This window comes from Ictidomys tridecemlineatus, chromosome 2 (genome assembly GCF_052094955.1).
Source record: "Ictidomys tridecemlineatus isolate mIctTri1 chromosome 2, mIctTri1.hap1, whole genome shotgun sequence".
Taxonomy (NCBI): Eukaryota; Metazoa; Chordata; class Mammalia; order Rodentia; family Sciuridae; genus Ictidomys; species Ictidomys tridecemlineatus.
This window is the reverse complement of record NC_135478.1, coordinates 61235618-61256266: the sequence shown is the minus strand read 5'-3', so window position 1 is coordinate 61256266 and position 20649 is coordinate 61235618. Positions and strand designations below refer to the sequence as shown.

Below are 20649 nucleotides of genomic sequence, written 5' to 3'. Positions count from 1 at the left end.
CACATGTACACACACACACACACACACACACACACACACACACACAAACTAACATGAGGCATCAAAATCCATGGCCCCATGGCAAAGCTGCTGGCCTGGAAAAGTCTCATGCCAGCTGCAGTGAAAACCTGTTGACTTCTGGTCCTTTGCACTCCAGAGTGTTCTGTGCCATGCTTCACTTCCCCTTTTAAGGTGCCATCAGAGAGAGTAAAAGCCCCAGTGAAATACAATGTCATGCAAAGCTAGGCCACTGCCCTTTCCAGGAACATAGGAGAGGCTGTTGACTTACTGAATTCTCTGTTCTGCTGGCCAAACTTTATGTCACACTGGGAGATACTTCATTAAAACAAGAAGTCCCACTGTTCTGCTGTCACCTACAAGGCTGCTTAGTGTTTATGAAGCATGTGACCTGAAATACCATAAACACAGGCCCTCGCCTGAGGGATCAGAGATCAGGCTGCTAGAAGAATCTGCAGAGTGACTTTCTCACTTTCTGGGGACAGAAAATGCATGTATTGCCGAGGCTTTTTACTGTTGGGATTCTGTTTTTTGTTTTGTTTTGTTTTGTTTTGTTTTTTGACAATGGTACTTTACTGACCCTAAAGTGCATGACTTCCTAGGCTTTGTGTGTGTGTGTGTGTGTGTGTGTGTGTGTGTGTGTGTGTGTGTGTGTGTGTTGGGTGGCGGGAGGTACTGGTGATTGATCTCAGGAGTATTCTATAACTGATCTACACCTAAACAAGATCTCTAGCTCCTTTTTGAATTTTATTGTGTGACAGGGTCTCACTAAATTGCCGAGGCTGACCTTAAACTTGCAATCTTCCTGACTCAGCTCTTGAGTCACTTGGATTACAGGCATGTATCTCTGAACCCAGGCATGCCCTCCTGGAAATAGCTAACTCCTACAGGTATTCAGCCATCTCCCCATCATGTTCACATTATGTAAACTAACCAATCTAGTTCCCACACTATCAATCCCCTCCCTCTTGGGCTCCCACCCTCCCAGTCTATTCTCTGCCTGTTCTAATTACAGCAAGAAGGGGTACCAGAGAATCAGGGATGGCCCCTGTCCCCTAGAGCCCACTGAAATGATTAAAAAAATACTAATGCTAACCCTGCTTATGCTGCCTCATCTTTTCTTTCTGTACAAATACAGTAAAGCCTCTTTCCCATGTTCTCCCTGACCTTTTATACCCTAGGCCTCCTGACCAACCCTGTGCTTCCCACATGGTGCTGCACTACTGGTTATAGAAAACATTGCTCTCTATGAAAATCTGTTTCTGTGAGCCTCCCATACCTGAGTAAAACAAACCCAAGACACTCTTACAACAACACAAAACCTGTAAAGCTTCTCAAAAGGGCCAGGGCAACTGGATCCATAGCCTGCACCACTGGGCCTGAGTCATGAGGATGAAACCAGCCCTCTGCTTTCTGTTAGACCCTCTGCATCTTAATGCTGAGGAAAGGAAAGGGCTGTCAGAGGAGGTATGGGAAGAAGTCTGCTGAACTTGGGAAATAGAAAGTGTGCAAGCACTATTCCAGTTGCACACACACTCTCTTCTGCCATGGCTGTAAATGTGAATCACAGAAGAGACCCAGGAGCAGACAAAAGCCCACAATAGTCAAGAGTAGAGCTAGAATTGGACCCAATATTCAAATACTAGTTCTTGTCCCACCTTTCCAGATATCTTCCCAATGAACACTTTAAAGCTTCAAAAGCATGCTCACCCTTTAGTAGTCTTACCCGGCAACTTCGGGGATCTGCACACCATGATCTAGAATGTCATAAAAGAAATTCATGGTCATCTGAACAGTGATCAAGACTCATGTAACATGGGTTTCAGAGCTTCTTAAATAATAGATTGGGTATTGCTTCCATCTCCAGGAGACAAATAAAGGTCAAAAGATTTACAGGGTTTTGACTATTAGCTATAAGTGTTGTGGTTGAGGGTCTTAAAGGGGACATTGCAACAGGATTCACTGAGCTCCTGAATACTAGGAAATGTGGTGTCCCAGCCTCTTGGATCTCAGGGTCTTTCCATCTGGCCTGAAATTGGTTAATTCTGGATTTCTGTATGCTGCGGGTGTCAATCAGTGAGGTCATCATAGAAGGAATTTTTGTAAAGTTGTGAAAAAGATCTTATTCTTGGTGGAGAGACCAAATCAGGGCATCAGTGATCAGCCCCAAGCATGGACTTGAAGGTATTATTAAAATTAAGTTTCCTGAGCCACTCTGAGCCTAATGTTGAAGGTCTTGGGTGTGGCCTGTGAATCTGCATTGCTTTCCAGTTCTCTAGTGAAACTGGTGTTGGTCAGGGGCACACTCTTTGGAACCCAGGCTCAGCAATAGTATGACTTAGGCTGGAGTGCTTCTTCCTAAATGATAGAGAACAGATGTGAGTGGTGGGAGCATGAGGTTCAGGGAATAATTCTATAATGTGGGCCCACTTTGTGTTTCTTTTCCAAGAAACAATTTATGTGCAGCTCTGCCTGGCTTTAGTGGACAGGGTATGACTCATACCTCACCAAACTATCTGTTATCTGCAGGAGAAAAGCAGGCCTGAAATAATGCTGCTAAGAGGAATCCAAGTTACACTGAAAAGGGAGATTTTGTGACTCTTTCCATGCACCAGATTCAAAAACTCTGAGACAAAAAATAATTTTTTCTAACCATAAAATCTGTGATAATTTATTGTTAAGAATCCAATGAGAACTACTCATTAAGGGTCAAAGTGACCTAGAGTTATAATGGCAGTGGGGACTTGATAGTCTGATGTCATCCAGGTGTCAGTTCAAATTCAAATGGTAGAACTGGAATCTCTGGAATCTTCTCTTGGATCCCCAATAAAAGTACAGTGCAGGAAAGGCACACTGTTTCTTTTTTCTATGTGAGGACCCATTATTTCTTTTGAGAGTGTCCCCTTTTTCTGTTTATTCTGTCAATAAACTCCTGTCTATTACATCTGAAGTCTTTCTGACCTGATTACAAGAATTGGAGTTTTAAGTGGGAAGTTTTCTTGCTGTCTCATTTTTCCAGAAAGCATAAGCCCGGTTTATGTGCTGCAGTCCGGTTTCAGCAAAATAACTGGGGGATGACGAGCAACTTGTGTACATTGATACAGCAGGAGTGGGAGCCGTTTATTGTAGGACAGGAGTGGTATATATACATTCCACACAGCTTATCTAATTAACATAAACTAGATAAGCAGTCAACCAATAAGGAATCTCCACACTTAATGGCTCGCTGGTGTTACTTCACAAACCACTCCCTCTGCAAAATGCCAGGCGCCATCCTGACTTGTTTACAGACTCCAACACCCTGTATCACTAAACATTTGAAATGTTCTTGTGATCTACATTGAGTTTGCTCCAGCTACACTGTCCATATTCGCAAGGCCTTTCTCTCCAGCTCTTTTAGGACAAGCCAATATACAGACCTAAGATAAGCTAAACTAGATCTAAACACTGTGAATGTCATTCTCCTCACACTCTAGTGGGTAGGTCCACTAGGAAATAAAGTCGTATCTGGTTCCTGAGCAGCAAAGGCCCTTGGTTCCTACTGCAGCATCCAAATGGTCAGGATGGTCATCATCCACAGTCTGTGAGGCCAGGTTTTAAATGTCTCCAGAGGATAGATGTAAATTTCCATCACTTTTACACAAAAACTCGCATGTGATGTGTTTCAGACTAGAGATTTACCAACACAAATTGAAAGCCTCTGTACTGGACAAACAGCAGGATTTCATAAGAGGACCATTTCCAGCCTACAGTCTCCAGGATTTTGGTATATGCTTGGCCCGATAAGACCACCTTTAGATTAGCTAATTAGAAATGAACAGTGCTCCTCCCTCCTCCCTCCTATCCTGTTCAGCCTAATAAAACCACAAGTACATTATCCAATCAAAAGTGATCACTGCTTTGACAATCCATCAACTGGAATCCACAACCTGGCTCTACTTGTTATACTCATTCAAGAAATATACCTCAGTTGATATGATTCATAATAAGCATTGTAGATCTAGTAAAAAATAATTTGCCTGCATCTATAAACAAATTATTGGTTACAAATGCATGTCAACTGACAAAAATGTGTATATAATACAGCAAAAAAGCAAGAAATTTGAGAGTTAATTTATCGATTGGACATGATAGACAGAGTGTCTTTTTTTTCATGGAAATGTTTTACTTTGGAATCCTAAGAAAAAATAAATAAATACAATCTGTCCTAGAGTACCTTAATCTTCATACCAACCCAGGAGCAAAATGTAACTTTCAAACTTCTTTTCATAGCAATGGTCCCATGAAGGCAAAATCAACTCTCTAGGCCTCTCAAAAGTCATGCTCTAAATTATGGCCACAATTAAGTCATCCTCATGGCTTGTATGGACTTAATTTTTTTCTCCATGTTTTTTATTGATACATTAGAGTTGTACATAATGCTGGGATTTGTTGTTACATAATTATAGATATATATACAATATGTACAACATAGCAATATAATTTGGCCAGTATCATCCCCAGCATTCCCCCCTTCCTCCCCACCTTCCACCCTTTGATCCCTCTACTGATCTCTTTGATTTTTAGGAGTTCCACCTTCAGCTTTGTTTTCCTCTCTAGCTCCATATATGACCTGCAACCATTAACCCTGTAAATTTGACTAATTTCCCTTAACTAATGGTCTCTAGTTCCATTAATTGTCTGCAAATAACCAATTTCTTTTTTCTTTATGGCTGAATACAATTCCCTTGCGTATCTCTACCATATTTTCTTTATCAATTCATCCTTTGATGGACACCTAGGCTGGTTCCATAGTTCAGGGATTTTTGAATTATGCTGCTATAAACATGGGTATGGATATATCCCTGTAATATGACAACTTTCATCCTTCAGTATATATATATTGAGGAGTTGTATAGTTGGATGATGTGGTGGTTCCATGCCTAGTGTTTTGACAAGTCTTCATATTGATTTCCATATCAGTTATAATTACATTCACACCTACAGTGTAAAAGTGTTCCTTCTTTTTCTCCACATCCTCTCCAGCATATATTATTATTATTTATATTCTTGATTACTGCCATTCTGACTGTTGAAAAATGAAATCTCAGTGCAGTTTTGATTTACATTTCCCTAATTGGTAATGATGTTGAATGTTTTTTTCATATATTTGTTGGCCATTTGTATTTCTTGTTTTGAGAAGGGTCTGTTTAATTCATTGTTCCATTATTAATTGGATTGTTTGACATTTTTGGAGATTTAATATTCAGGTGTTGCTTGTTACCATTTCCTGTCACACCACAACTACAAATTAAAGGAAATTGAGAAAAACAATAGATCAGAGCACAGTACTCTTGGTTCCAAGTGACAAAACCAACTAACTTAGGAAAACCTAGTGGTGGTGTTTTTTTTTTTTTTTTTTTTTTTCTGCTGAGGGTACTGGGGGTTGAACTCAGGGGCACTCAACCACTGAGCCCCATCCCCAGCCCTATTATGTATTTAATTTAGAGACAAGGTATCACTGAGTTGCTTAGAAAACCTCACCATTGCTGTGACTGGCTTTGAATGCACAATCCTCCTGTCTCAGCCTCCTGAGCTACTGTGGCATTATAGGCGTGGGCCACTGCATCCAGCTGGGTAAGATATTTATGTTTTACAGATTATTTTTATAATAGCTAAAGACTGGTAGGAATGCAAATATTCAAAAAGAGCAAAGTGGCTGGGTCACCATGGTACAGCTGTTCTACAGCTTTTATGCAGTCTTAAGAATAATGATTTAAAACATGCAATGTTTTGTTCCAAAAATGCTAACAAGCAACACCTGAATATTAAATACAGATAATTCTTAAATTAAAAAAATAATAGGGCTGGGAATGTGGCTCAAGCGGTAGCACACTGGTCTGGCATGCGTGCGGCCCGGGTTCGATCCTCAACACCACATAGCAACAAAGATGTTGTGTCCGCCGAGAACTAAGAAATAAATATTTAAAAAATTCTCTCTCTCTTTCTCTCTCTCTCTCTCTCTCTCTCTCTCTCTCTCTCTCTCTCTCTCTCTCTCTCTATCCTCTCTCACTCTCTCTTTAAAAAAAATAGTAAATTGCATATGTGATGAGATTACAAGTGTGCTATGTGATGCAGCATTTCCTGAACAAACTGTTTCAACCCATATACAACTATAGTGGTGCTAGTGAACTTCTGGGGCAGTTTGTAGAAATAGTAAGGATGGAGGTATATGATAGTCATCATTATACAAAATATATGTATGAAGATTTGAATTTGGTGTCAGCATATCTTATATACAAACAGAGGTATGAAAAATTGTAGTATATATGTGTATTAAGAATTGTAATGCAAAAAAAATGAGTACATGTATAATGGAATAATTTTGGTATAAACATACTTTATATGCAGAGTTATGAAAACTTATGCTGTAAATGGTTCATAATGAATGTAAGACATTCCACTATTGTCATGTATGTAATAATAAATAAATAAATACCCAAATACACTCTCTGTCCCCATGCAGAGTCTCAGAGGTGCCTGGGGCACCCATCTCTGGCCTGCATGCCCTACACAGCTGTCCCTGAAATGTCAGGTTAGGAAGCTCATCCAGGTATGCCTAGCCTGTAGGAGTTCTGTATTTAGGATTGGGTCTCTGATAGTCTTCGTGATTGTGGTGTGCTTGGTGGCTAGGAAGTTTCTTTGCAAAGGTTCAGAATGTCTGGCTGCTGGGATGTTTCTGTGAAAAAGTGCAGAATGCCTGGTTATGGGGAAACTCCCATGTAAAAGACATGGGAAGCCTGACCACTGTAGCAGTGCTCTTCACCAGGGTTTCAACCTTGATCTTAGGCACAAAGCTCCTGGAAATAGAAGAATTTGTTTGACAGACAAATACAATGTTTCATCAAGCTCCAGTGCTCCTGGAGCTGCCTGCCTAATAGTAACTTCAGAAAATGGACTTTTTTTTTTTGAGAATTGCACATTGCATATTGTAACTGTGAAATGTAACTGCAGCATAAGCAACTTTGCCGATAAACAATAATGTGGTTATGGTACTAATAACCTAATGTAACCTATTCATATAATTATATAACATTTCCACTTGGACAAAGAGTCACTCTGCCACCTTCCCTGCCCCTGTACCTTGTCTGTGTTTCCTCTTTATTATAATTCTTTACACTAGCCATTCCTGCTTCATGAGAAGTGCCACATGAGAGGAATAGCACTGAATTTTACAGAATACATGCAGTCTTGAGGAATTTTTCCCTAAATTTTAAGGCTTGTAATGGATATTCATATTGGACTGAATGTGTCAGTTTTGCTTGGATTATTGAGACCTCACCCTGACCTCAGCGAATTTAAAATTTAGGGTAAATATTCATAAGTGAAGTCTTTACATCTTGCTCCTCCTCTAGAATTGTAAGGAAACTCAAAGTCACCAGACTCTTCCACCAACAGTGGTTACAGGTCTCTATGTCTCTTTCTTTGTCTCTCTCCCTTCTGCCCACCCCTCATCAGCAGGATCCTATAAGAGGGGATCATTCATCAGCACTGATTAAGGCCATATGTTGACATGCTGCTTGTTAACACTAGGATGAAACTAGATCCCTGGTCCACTTCCTTGTTTGGGCTGCTACCTGCACTGGCCAGAAAATCCTAGTAGAACATGGGCCATGTCTACTATGAAAGAGTCAGTGTCAACATTGAGCACAGTATCTGGTCCTCTATGCCCAAAGGGACAGCTGCATTAATTTAACCTCGATAATCCAAGAGTATACTAATCTCAAGTTGGGACTCCCACAGACACATGGCACACCATAGCTGGGAGCATCTTGGGCACATTGGTACCAGTCAAAGCCTTGCTTAGCTAGGGAATTGGCCTTTAGGGAAATGCCCATCCCTCTTACCAAGATCTAAGGACACAGTCTGGTTCCCATTCACCTACACTTCATGGGGGAAAGGTGTGGCTTTGGTCCCAATATGTTTTATTCCTTTCCTGATCCCTGGATCTCTTCTCTCACCTAATCCCATATCCATTTCTCTCATCATCATGGGCAGGACAATTGGATACTGAGCATCCCTGGACTCATGGTCATGTGCCTTAAGCTTCCCAGTCATTCTTCAAGAGAAATATTGTTTCGACTTAATATATAGAGCAAAATGGATCCCAAAAATGCCATGAATACTGTTGTTGAAAGGGAAAAATAAAAAACACAAAAAAGGCAACATATTTTGGAGTTAGAGAAATGGAAATTAAAACTACACTTAGATTACATCTCACTCCAATCATCATGGCCATTATCAAGAATACAAGTAACAGCAAATTTTGAGGAGAATGTGGGAAAGGGGAAACACACATTATTGGTTAGAATGCATATTGGTGCAACATCTCTAGAAAGCAGTATGGAAATTTATCAAAAAAACTAGGAATAAAACAAGCTTTTTTAATCAACTATCACACTCTTCAGCATATATCCAAAGGACTTAAAATCAGCATACTGCAGTGACACAGCCACATCAGTATTTATAGTAGCTCAATTAACAATAGCTAAGCTATGGAACCAATCTAGATGCTCATCAACAGATGAATGGATAAATAAATTGTTATATATATATATATATATATATATATATATATATATATATATATATATATACACTATGGATAAATTGTTTTATATATACACACACAATAACAATAAATAAATTGTTATATATATATATATATATATATATATATATATAATTACTCAGCCATAAAGAAGAATGGCTTTACTTTTTTCCAGTAAATTGATGGAGATGAAGACTATCATGCTAAGTGTTTGGTGCTGGGGATTGAAGCCAGGTCCTTGTGCATGTGAGGCAAGCACTCTACGAGCTGAGCTATATCCCCAGCTCTCTTGATGACATTTGGAGGCTAGACCACCATGAAGGAGGGAGGGAAAAAGGAGAAGTTCAGTAGATAAGCCAAAGAAGCATGAAAGGAAGGGAGCAGAAAAAGGAAAGACAGTAGAATGAATTTAACGTAATTTTCCTATGTATGCAAGTGAAAATACATAAGTGATTTCCACCATCATGCCCAACACAAAAATGGGATTCCTACATAGAATAAAATATATCCTATGCTTGTATGATTTTATCAAAATGGATTCTACATCATGTATAATTAATAAGAACCAATAAAATAAAATATAAAAAATACTGAATAGGAACAGGCAACCAAATTGATGGCATCATAGCCTAATGATGAAATGTCTTCAAGGTGCATTCCAGTATTTTCTGCATCTCTCTTCAGTGGTGGCTGCCAAAGGTGTTGGAGCCTGAGAGAAAGGTAGAGGTCCAGGGCACTGCACAGAAGCGCAGAAAAACCCCCACACCTGTAGCATTCACCTGCAGGTGAAGGAATCCAAGGGTGCAGGCCTCCCATGTATAACTAGGACAGAGAGAAGCAGGGTGCATTTTAGTGGATCAGTGAGTATATATTTATTGGCATGTCTATGGAGTTATTTATAGAATTAAGAAAATGTGGAGTCAGCTTTCCTAGACTCACAATGAAAACCAAGTGTTTTTTTTTCTTGAAGAGGCAGACGCTTTAGCCCCTCTTAACAATAAGTCTTCTTTGTATTATGTGACTTCTGGTTCCACTGATATTTGGAGAGCAAGAAACATAGCTCTTTTGAATCAGATCTGCTCAGTTTGTATCAAGACAAGCAGGCAGGGGTGAGCAGTTAATTATGCTGTTTTTTTTTTCTTGTAAAATGCAGAGTGTCCAGCTGCAATTAAGGATGCACACCTGGGAAGAGCCTTTAAGACTTTTGTAAAACAGCAGGTGAGCACCCACTGCCTGGAATTCAGGCGAGGGGCGGAAACCAGGGAGAACTCCCAGGTTGGCCTTGGTTTGGGAAAGGCCACCACAGATACTTCTCTCAAAAAATGTCTTTCCAGTGAGCAAAGGAGCCCAGGTGCTCCTGGGTTTTACACAGGTCAGTGCTCTCTGTTATCTCTTTTGTGCTGATCCTCTTATTTTGCCTCCAGGTGGAATTCAGGCTCAAAATGTAGATTAAACTTAGTTCAAGGAAAATTAGGCTCTAATGTTACCATATACATCTGCATCTTGTCCAGGGCACCTGCCAAGCCTGCTGTGAGCCTCCACAGAAGTGGGCAGCAATACACTGACAACTTCCCAAGAGTCTGAAAGGTTATTTCTTTTTGTATAATATAGCACAGATAAAGATATGACAAGTCAGCACCCTAAAGAATGCTTTGGGGAGTTCTTATTATAGGAAGAGACTCAGGTAACGAAACTTTGAAGAATTGACCTCAATTTCTTAGCATTAGAACTCAACAGAACTTAGAACTCTGGTAACTAGGCACACACATTCCAGAAAGAGTGCCTTATTCAGTTCATTTAAAGGGAGATATGCAAGATAAAAAGATGTTTTCATGATGTAGCCAAACCTTCCAAGGTTCTAGGTACAAAAATGTACAGAGCACATCTACATGTTGGCTCAGCACTCACACCAGACCCTTATGGCCATTTATCAGGAGACATCTACAGGTAAAAGGGAGCAGCCCAGAGAAGACCAATCCAGGCAAGTCCTCATCTGGGATCACATCTGGAATATATTTTGACCTTCCTGTTCTGTGTATGTGTGTGTGTTGGGGTGGGGGGGAGTGGCAGTAATTGCAGGGGACCTAAAATGGCAGAATTAGGTTATTTCAGAAAATGGGTAATAGGGTGGATATTTAAATATTGGATTCTAGTATTTCTACTCAAATATTTATCCAAAGACATTATTCTCTAATCCAGTATATGGAGGCCTATACATATGTTTATCTATATCTGATCTGTGCATAAAAATTTTCAGTGGGAGTATCCTTTGTGGAAAGAGCGATTTATCACATGTTAATTATTGCCTACATTTAAGACAATCACTTTGCTGAGCTCCATGTATATCATCAAGGAGCTACTTGTTAATTCCATCTTCTTGGGGAAATAGCAAGTGCACCACACAACCCACAAAGGTATCTCTGGTCTGAGGTTAGATGAGCTTACTGGAGAAGGGTCTCCACAGGAAGGAACTGGAGATGGCTGGAATATGCCAGAACAAATACCCAGATTGGAGACTCCATTATAATTTCATTTAGCCAAAGTGCAGGAACAGTGTATTTGTATCATAATGGGCTGTATCAGTGTTACAGGGCTATCATAAGACAATGCCACAGATGGAATTAAACAAAAATTTATTTGTTCTATTTCTAGATTCTTATATCAAGGTGCTTGCTGGAATGATTTCCTTTGAGGCCCACTCTTTGATATGTAGATTGTCATCTTCTGTCTCCATGTGTCCATGACATTTTCATGGGCTTCTGTGTATCTTTATTGCTGCTGTTTATAAGGAGAAAAAGTTCATTGGATTAGACTTTACACCAATTAACTGAGTTAACATTAATCATGCCTTTAAGAATCATATATTCAAAGAGTCATTTTCTTAGGAAAGGAAATAGTGAGTAAAGACACACACACATGTAACATTTTAATAGCTACCATCAGATTATATCACAGAAAGGCTGCTAAAGTTACATTATCACAAGGAATTTCCGGTTGTAGCTGCTTCTCTGCCGCCAGGATTCCCTAGGGGTTGGATTTAAGAAAATAAAATTGGTTAATATCTTGTACTTGTAGCAAATAAAATCACACTGTTCCATTTTTTTCCAGTTTTTCAAATGACAAGTTTGATTTACCTTTCAGTTCATTATCAGCCATTTAGATTTTTTCTTCCCTGAGCCATACTCAGATTTTGGGCCCTGTGATGTGCTTTCTTGCAACCTGTAGTCTCCAAACATTTGCCCCTGTGAGGAACCTGGTTTGACATGTAGGGGAAATTTAGGATCAGAACACTTTTGAGATCTGAGAAAACTGCTTTATTAGTATGACCACCATCCCAGAGAGATGATTCCCAAAGTCTGAGCCCTGAGCACTTTGGAACTTCTACTTTTATACAAAAGCAAGTTTGAGGTACATCAAGGCAACAGAGTTGGTGCAATACCATTGGATGGTGCAGTCTACATTCCTTACATGGATGCAAACTTGTGAACAATGTAGGAGACTCTTAGCTCACAGAGCTTAGGTACTTTTACTGCATTAAAACTAAAGGGGATTGTTCTGTCCCCATTGCTTTATTTCCTGCTTCTGGTACTGTGATTACCTTTTACAGGTACTTATTAGCCACTGCACTCCTCTATGGTTAAATGTCAGTAAAAAGAGCTGCTGTTAGAAAACATAGAAAAACACAGTCTGAGTTAAACTGCTGAGTTTCCATTTTCCTCTACCACAGACACCTCTTTCTGAAGACTTCTCTCACATGAAAGAAGGATAACCAATAGTCTTCAAGTCAAAGGACTTCCTGGGTTGTCTTCTCTAGGCTTTGTCTTTAAAATGGGGAAGGAATCATATTTCTCCAGATGGGCATCCTCTATATTAGGAACAACCCAGACTTTGAGGAGCTTTGAAGGAATTTTACACAGTTCTGTCCTGGACAGTTCTCAGTTGTGACACATGCTCTTGAGAAGCCATTTGGTATCTAGAAGCCTGTGTTTTCTCACCTCCACAATTGGATGCTTTTGGAGGACTCGGGTGGATAATGGATTCATAAGTTCTCTTGATATATATAGATTCTGTGCTTCCACAGCTGACAGAACAACTTGAAGATACTCTGAAGTTACTGCTTTACCATTATCTGACATTCCACAACAATTTTCAGAAGATTATAACCTTGACACCATGGACACTCATGTCATTCACATACCCAAATACACTATGTCACCTCTTCCTTGTTTGAAGTTCAAATGCAAATTACCTGATGATTCATGTTACTATCAAAATTATTTATTTCTATGTGGCCTCCTTTTTCTCTATGTCTTCAATAATACAATTTTCTGCTACTTCCCATTTTAGCCCATGTCCATCTTTATTTTGAAAACATAGGACTTCGTGGTCCTTTATATCCTTCTAAATCACCTGTTTCTATAATTGATAAACCCTGATTAAACTGACCTCATTTTTGATATCAAATATATTTTTGTTGTGTACAAAGGGGACATGATGAATTAGAGTTGTTTTTTTGCCCTTGTGTAAACTGAACCAGGATTACCTGGATCCTGAAATGAGAGGCCCAAGATGACTCAGATGTATGAGATTGTTCTGTTCATATTATACTAAGTAATTCACTGGACTGGAATATATATATATATATATATATATATATATATATATATATATATATATATATATATCACAAATCCTGCTTTTCAGTTTCCAAATTGGAAGAGAATAAGAAATATTGTGTCTTGTGATCTGGTGAAGATGTTTTGGCTTTGCAATCAGACACAGCTCATTCTAAGTCCCAGCCCAGGTGCTTATTAGTTGTGGGGCTTTGTCCACTGAAGAAAACAGATATTACAACCTGGCTATTAGGTCTAAGGCCCAATTGTCAAATAAGGTGTTTGCCTTTAATGTATTTAAACAATAGAGTCAAGGCTGTGGACAGATTACAAGGTATGTGTCCCTAAACCCCTGGGAACCCATCTTCTTTTATTTGCTGATATCTGGAATGGGAAAGAGCCTCTGACCAGCACCAAGTGGGAAAGCCTTTCCTTGTTAAAGCTCCCTGCTCTCACTCAGGACATTGTCTCTACTGCTAGTTGAGCCTGAGGAGAAATATTAGCAAGGAACTGTAGCCCTCTACTCTAGCACATAAAAGGTTAGACCAGGTCCCTTACCTCTTTGATGTAAGGGCTTCCACAGATCACAAATTTGGAACTTGGCTGCTATGCTTCCATATGTTGGAGAGAAAAGATTTGAATGTATCATTCCAAAAATACATATACTTCATTACTATGTCATGTAAAGGTAATATTATGGATATATTGGATTATGTTATTAAAAAATTTTTCAACTTCTTTTTTGTGTGTGTATATTTGTGTGTTGCTGGGGATCGAACCCAGGGCTTTGTGTATACGTGGCAAGCACTCTACCAACTGAAATATATATATAATTTTCATTTTCTAATGTGCATCCTAGAAAATTTTAAATTACTCTTGCCTTATGTATTGTTTCATTGGACATTGTTGCTTTATTTATTTTTTTATTAATTTGTTTTATTGACTTTGTTGCTTTAGAGGTTGCTTCCCAGCTCAAAGTTCAGTCTGTCTCCCAAGAAGACCAAAGAACAGAAAAATTAAATGAAAACCTTTACAGTAATTGTCATTTTTTCATTTACAAATAATATACAGGTGTATATAACCCATAAACTGAAATTACCTTATATATAAGGTTAAATGCAAATGTTCTGTAGTTGGGCTAGATCCCACTTCTGAGAGAAAATCTTGCCTTAAAATAGCAGCAGCCTAAGGCTCTGGGGTGCAATTCCCAAGTCTAAAATGAAAAAGAAAAAAGAAAAAAGAAAAGAAAAGAAAACCTGTCATTCTGGCCTCATTCTTGCCAGGAGTGGATATCATCCCCTGGCAGTCAAAAAGAAGGCTCACCGGCTCAGGCTGGGGAGCAGGAAACTGACTGAAGCCTCGTCCAATCAGGAGTCTTGCTGAGTATTGTCCAATCCAGAGCGCAGCCAGCGAGGAGGGGGCGGGCTTCTGCGCTTCCGGTACAGGCTTTTCCTCCGGAGTCCGCCATTCCTGCAGTTCAGCTCCAGATTTTGGTCCGGTACTTAGGATCTCGGGTTGTTCTGCGGCGCAGGTGCTGAAGGTCCCCAGGGAGCATGTCTGACTGCTGAGCACCAGAAAATGGTGAGTGTGCTGCGGTACCTGGAGCCTTGGCAGGGAGGCTGGGGAAGGAGCCTTCAGGCAGGACTGGCTGTGGAGGGAACCGGAGCTGGTAGAACCGGACTCCGGGCAGCTTCTGCCCCGCAGGCCTTAGCCCTCCTTGGGGGCATTGCCTCACAGTCCCACTGGCTAGCCAGATGGGGAACGTGTCAGTGGCGGAGACCCCCCCCCCGCAGCCTCCCACCCGTTCCTGACCTCCTCAGCCCCAGCTCAAGTCCTCTGTGGCGGAGGAGCGCGGCAGCTCGCCGCAGCCCAGCGTCTGCCCCGGGGCTGTGGTGCTTGACACGTGTGAAGAGCGTTGGAATCCTATCTCCAAATGCTGTTTTCCTCTAGGAGGAGAGCTGTGGTGTACAGGGTCCTTGATTATTCCCAAGCTAGGTACTTTTCAATTTTTGTTTTTGTTGTTTGTTTTGTTTTGGTACTGGAGGTTGAACAGAAGGGTGCTTTACTACTGAGCCAAATCTCTGGTATCTTTTATTTTTATTTTTTTAATTTTGAGACAGATTGCAGCTAAGTTGCTGAGATTGGCCTTGTTAATTTAATAGTTGTAGATGGACAGAATGCCTTTATTTTATTTGTTCATTTTTATGGGGTGCTGAGGATCCAACCCAGTGTCTGATGCATGCTAGGCAAGCACTCTACCATTGAGCTACAGCCCCAGCCCAGCATGCTTTTTTTTTTTTTTTTAAAGAAATTAGCGCATTATAGTTATACATAATATTTAGGTTCATTTTGGTATAATTATACAAGCGTGAAATATAATTTGTTCCTCTTCAGTACCCAGTACTTCCCTTTTCCCTCTCCTATCTTTCCCTGTTTTCAATTTATTTGTAGAGTTTTTAAAATTACTGCTTTATAGATGCACATAAATGTAAAATTCACTTTGATATATTCATATATGTACATAGAAATTTTGATGGGAAAATATTGTAAGTTAATTTTGGAAAAATTATCATCTTTGTAGTGATGAGTTTTATCATCTACACATGGGGTGTGTAATTGAGTCTTTTATGTACTTCTGATGATTCAATTTTTTTCATAAGTTCTATATACTTTCTTTTTAAACCTGTTTACATGGGAATCACCACATGCATATGGAGCCTATGTAAAACCTAAACATGGTGTGTTATACTATTTTATTTTTTAATGGATGTACTGTGACCAAAAATGTGACTTGCCCCTAGTGACCAGTTTCCCCACAATTTATTACTCATCACTTCCATTCTTTTGAACCATCACTCTGGGTTTCAAGTGTTTGAATGTGTACTGTTTTCCTACATGTTATCATGGTCAGATGTACTATAATTTCAGTGTTTCTGTGGGTGAGTATTATGTATCTTTATTAGCAAAAGAATTTCCACCAATAGATAATAATTCTAAAAAAGTTTAGGGGAATAAATTTGTTTCATATCTTCATCAATACTAATTTTGTCCAGGATGGGATTTCATTTTAAATTTCTCTAATTTCTAAAAATGTTGAATTTTTTATGTTTACTGAATACTTAGATGTCTCCTGTATAAATTGGCAGTTTGTTTCTTGCCTGCATTTCCTTTGTGATTTCTTGTTTAAAAAGATAAGAAAATAGATTGAAAGAGGCAGCTGGAGTTTGATTTCAGGAAAAAAATGAATTTACTTTTAATTATTAAAAATTTTTATTTCCATTTTTTCCTTCTCTTGTGTATGTATTGTAGGTTTCTTGTCTTTATTTTTGGAGATTATTTCAGATGGAATTCTAGGGCTTTTTTTTGGGAAATTCTAACAAGAAAAAGAAATAAGGCAAATCTCTCTTCCCTATGACTGCAGAAAAATGAATATATTTTCCCCAAAACACCTGATAAGTAAATTTTTGAATGACACAGTCACTAAAACATCCATTCTTCTTTCTTGAAGGTTTTTTTTTTTTTTCTTGAATGTTTTTGACAGTGAATCTTGTATCCTATTACTTTGATTTTGGAGTTTAATACAAATCATATGGGATAAGATTTGGCCAATCCTAGAAATATTCAGACTTATTTTATTTTTAGAAATAGTTACATTTTTTTCCCCCAATATCTTATAAGCCCTTTAGATTATTTTCTTCCTTGTGTCTTACTCAGACTCTGGGACTTCAGTGTGCTATTTGTACCCTGTAATCTCTAAGCATTTGCCCCCATCAGGAGTCTGGGTTGATAGGTCTTGTTTCTCCAAAGTTCCTTTAACATGAAGGAAGATAATATAGTTGTGTCACTCCTGGGACATTTTCTCTAGGCACTCTCTTCAAAATGTGGGAGGAAATAATATTTATCTGGACTAACTTCCCCTCTATCAGGAGCAAACTAGTCTTTGTGGAGCTTTGAAGGCATTTCATATAGTTCTGTTTCTGGGTAGTTCTCTATGTGCTGCTGAGTTGCCATTAGATGTCCAGAAACTTATGTTCTCTCATGTCTACAATGGGAATAATTTTAGAAGACACAGATGGATTATGCACTTCAGGGAGCCTACTAATACATGTGTATGCCGTGGCCCAGAGCTGACAAAGCATCTGGAAGACACTTTGCAGATACTAACAGTTTAACCATCATCTGCCAGTCACATGGATTTTCTTTCAAAAGATTGTGGTAACCTTTTCATTATAGGCCCCCATGTCATCCACATGACTAAATATAAAATGTTGAGTCCTCCTCATCTGAATTCCAGATTCCATTTCTCAGGTGATTCAAGGTGGTGCAACTAATTGCATGTTTCTCCTTGCCCTCCATTTGCTCTATGTCCTCCATAAAAGATTTTTTTGCTTAGAGGCATAAAATTATATATATATTACATAGTATATAAACATATATACTTAGTATATAAAAATATATACTATGTATATGTGTATGCATAGTACATATATACTATGTATAGAATATGTGTGTATATACTATGAATTATACGTGCATATTATATATACTAGTATACATACATATATAATACATAGTAATACACACAAACACATACACACAGAAATCCTGCTGTTTTGAATATGTTCACCTATGTTTAGAAAATGACAGAAACCTGGATCATTTTCTGATTTTAAAGGAGGACTGAGATTATGTCTGAACTGGAATTTCTCTGGGTCCTGCAATGGGAGCCCCCATGACAAATTAGCTATGAGAATGTTTGTCATAAAATTTATTTGTGTATATAATAGCATAGATGTTATATAATGCTAGAAGTGAGGGATACAGTTCCACACCAATATTTCTTCTCAGATTCAAAAAACAGTAGAGACACTGTCCTGAGTGAGAGTAGGGAACTTTTTAACAAGAAAGTTTCTAGAAGTAGACTTTTTCCACCAAATTCTGGCCATGGTCTTTTCCACTCCAGATATCAGGGCTGGAGATATAACTCAGTTGGTAGAGTGCTTGCCTTACATGCAGAAGGCCCTGGGTTCAATATTTAGCACCACACTCACATACACAAAAAGACTTAAGATATCAGACAGGACTGGGGTTGAGACTCAGTGGTAGAGTGCTTGCCTAGCACACAGGAGGTATTGGGTTCGATCCTTAGCACCACATAAATGTAAAATAAAGATATTGTGTCAACCTAAAACTAAAAAATAAGTATTAAAAAAAAGATATCAGACAGCAAGCAAAAAAAAACACACACACACATATATAAATAATATATTTAATATGTAGTGTAAATATATTGTAAAAATATACATAGATTGATAGATATATTACATTATATACGCACACACATTACATTATATATGCACACACACACATATACACACACATAGAAATCTTGTTTTTTTAAATATATATCACTAACCAAGTCCTAAAATTAAAAAAAAAAAAGTTATATGAGTTATGTAATGTGGTGGAGGTATTTGGGCTTTCAAATTAAATACAATTCATTTCTATTTGTAATTTATTTTGGGGTACCACCGAATGAACCCAGTGGCACTCGGATACATCCTCAACCCTTGTTTGTATTTTATTTAATGACAGGGTCTCAATTACGTTGCTTAGGGCCTCATTACATTTCTGAGGCTCACTTTGAACTTGTGTTTCTCCTGCCTCAGCCTCTGGAGGAAAAAAGTCTACTTCTAGAAACTTTCTTGTTAACTGAAGTTTCAAGCATATGCCACCACACCTGGTGATACTTGCTTATTAATTGAAGGGGCTTTGGTCATTGGAGGAAAAAAGAATGTCACAGACTGGCCATTAGGTCTAATGTAGTTGGACACAATACTTTTTTTTAAAAAAAATTTATTTATTTATTTTTATATGGTGCTGAGGATTGAACCCAGGGTCGCATGTGCTAGGCGAGTGCTCAGGCTGAGCCACAGCTCCAGCCCCAAGGAGTTTACCTTTAATGCGTTTAAATAATAGACTCAAGGCTGTGGATAGATCTGAAGACATGGGCCCCACCTTCTGGAACTTCACCTTTTGCTTGCTATCTGATATCTGGAATGGAAGGGACTATGGCCAGCATTTGGTGATAAAAAATCTACTTTTGGAAATATTCTGGTTAAAGTTTTCTGCTTTCACCCAGGACAGTGTCTCTTCTATTTTTTTGGACTTGAGGAGACATATTGTTGAGGAATTGAATCCCTCACCTGTAGCATAAAAAGGAGTAGTAAGGACCTTCGTCTCCTTGAGGTCAGAAGAATTATAGCTCTGAAATCTGAAATATGGTTCTGTGAACTGAGATATTCTGGAGGCTTGACATATCAGTTTTGAGAGTGTAGTCCCCAAAATACATACATTTCTTTAGTAATATTTTATTGGTTTCATAACTGTAATATTCCCATAATGAATATATTGGGTTGTGTTATTAAAATCAATTTCTACTGTTTATTTATTATTTTTAAAAGTTGTCGATGGACCTTTATTTTTTTTGTTATTTATATGCAGTGCTGAGAATTGAACTCAGTGCTGGTAAGTGCTCTACCACTGAGCCACAACTCTAGTCCTACAATTTATTTTTTTATGTGAATACTAGAACAATTTTGATTAGGCTTGTGACTCACATATTCTTATCATTGGAAAGTGCTGCCTTATGGGATTGCTTCCCAGTTCAATGTTCAGTCTGTTTCCTCAGAAGAGGAGAGAGCAGGAAAGTTAAATGAAATTTTACAGTATTGTCATTTTATTATTTACATTTATAAATAATATACGGGCATATATACCCACAGATTGAAACGGTCTTCTGTGAAAGGTTAAATGCAAATGCCCTCTTGACTGGGCTGGGTCCCTCTACTACAAGGAAACCTTACCTTAAATCAGCTGCATCCTGAGGCTCTGGATTTCAATTCCCAATACCTAAAAAAAAAAAAAAAAAAAAAAAACTGCAGCCAAGAGGTCATTCTGACCTCATTCTTTTCAGCATTTGGTGTCACCTCCTGTAACTCAAACATAAGACTCACTATGCTTAGCCTGAGAGGGTGAAGATATAAGCCCTGTCCACTTAGGAGTCCTTAGGTCAAATCAAGCACATGGCCAATGACTAGGAGCAGGCTTTGACCATCTCGTGTGGCTTTTGTCTCTTGAGCCTGCCAGCGTTGTTATTCATCTCGAATCTTCTTATTTATGTTCCTTTTTCATGTTTGCTCTGCTGTGCAGGTACTGAAAGATCTAAAAGATCTACTGAGAGAACACTGGGCACCTCAAAAACCATTAAGTGGTGAGTGTACAGTGACTTCCTGAGACAAGGGGCATGGCTACTTGAAATTGGCTGGATTACAATGGGAACTGATGATTGTGGACTGGAATTCCTTTGGTAGTTTCTTGAATCTGCAGGCCTAGGTCCTCCCTGGGCCAGGTTAGCCTTGAGTCCTT

General features: G+C 38.8%; 1 protein-coding gene across 1 annotated transcript in view; it reads left to right on the top strand.

Annotated features, from left to right (window-relative positions):
• Positions 1 to 14628: 14628 nt before the first annotated feature.
• The window catches only part of LOC120891377 (uncharacterized), an 83394-nt gene continuing 77373 nt past the window's right edge, over positions 14629 to 20649 (top strand). Inside the window, 2 exon segments of the mRNA XM_078038661.1 lie at positions 14629 to 14802; positions 20434 to 20494. Coding sequence (XP_077894787.1) covers positions 14800 to 14802; positions 20434 to 20494 — 64 coding nt within the window. The 5' untranslated portion in view covers positions 14629 to 14799.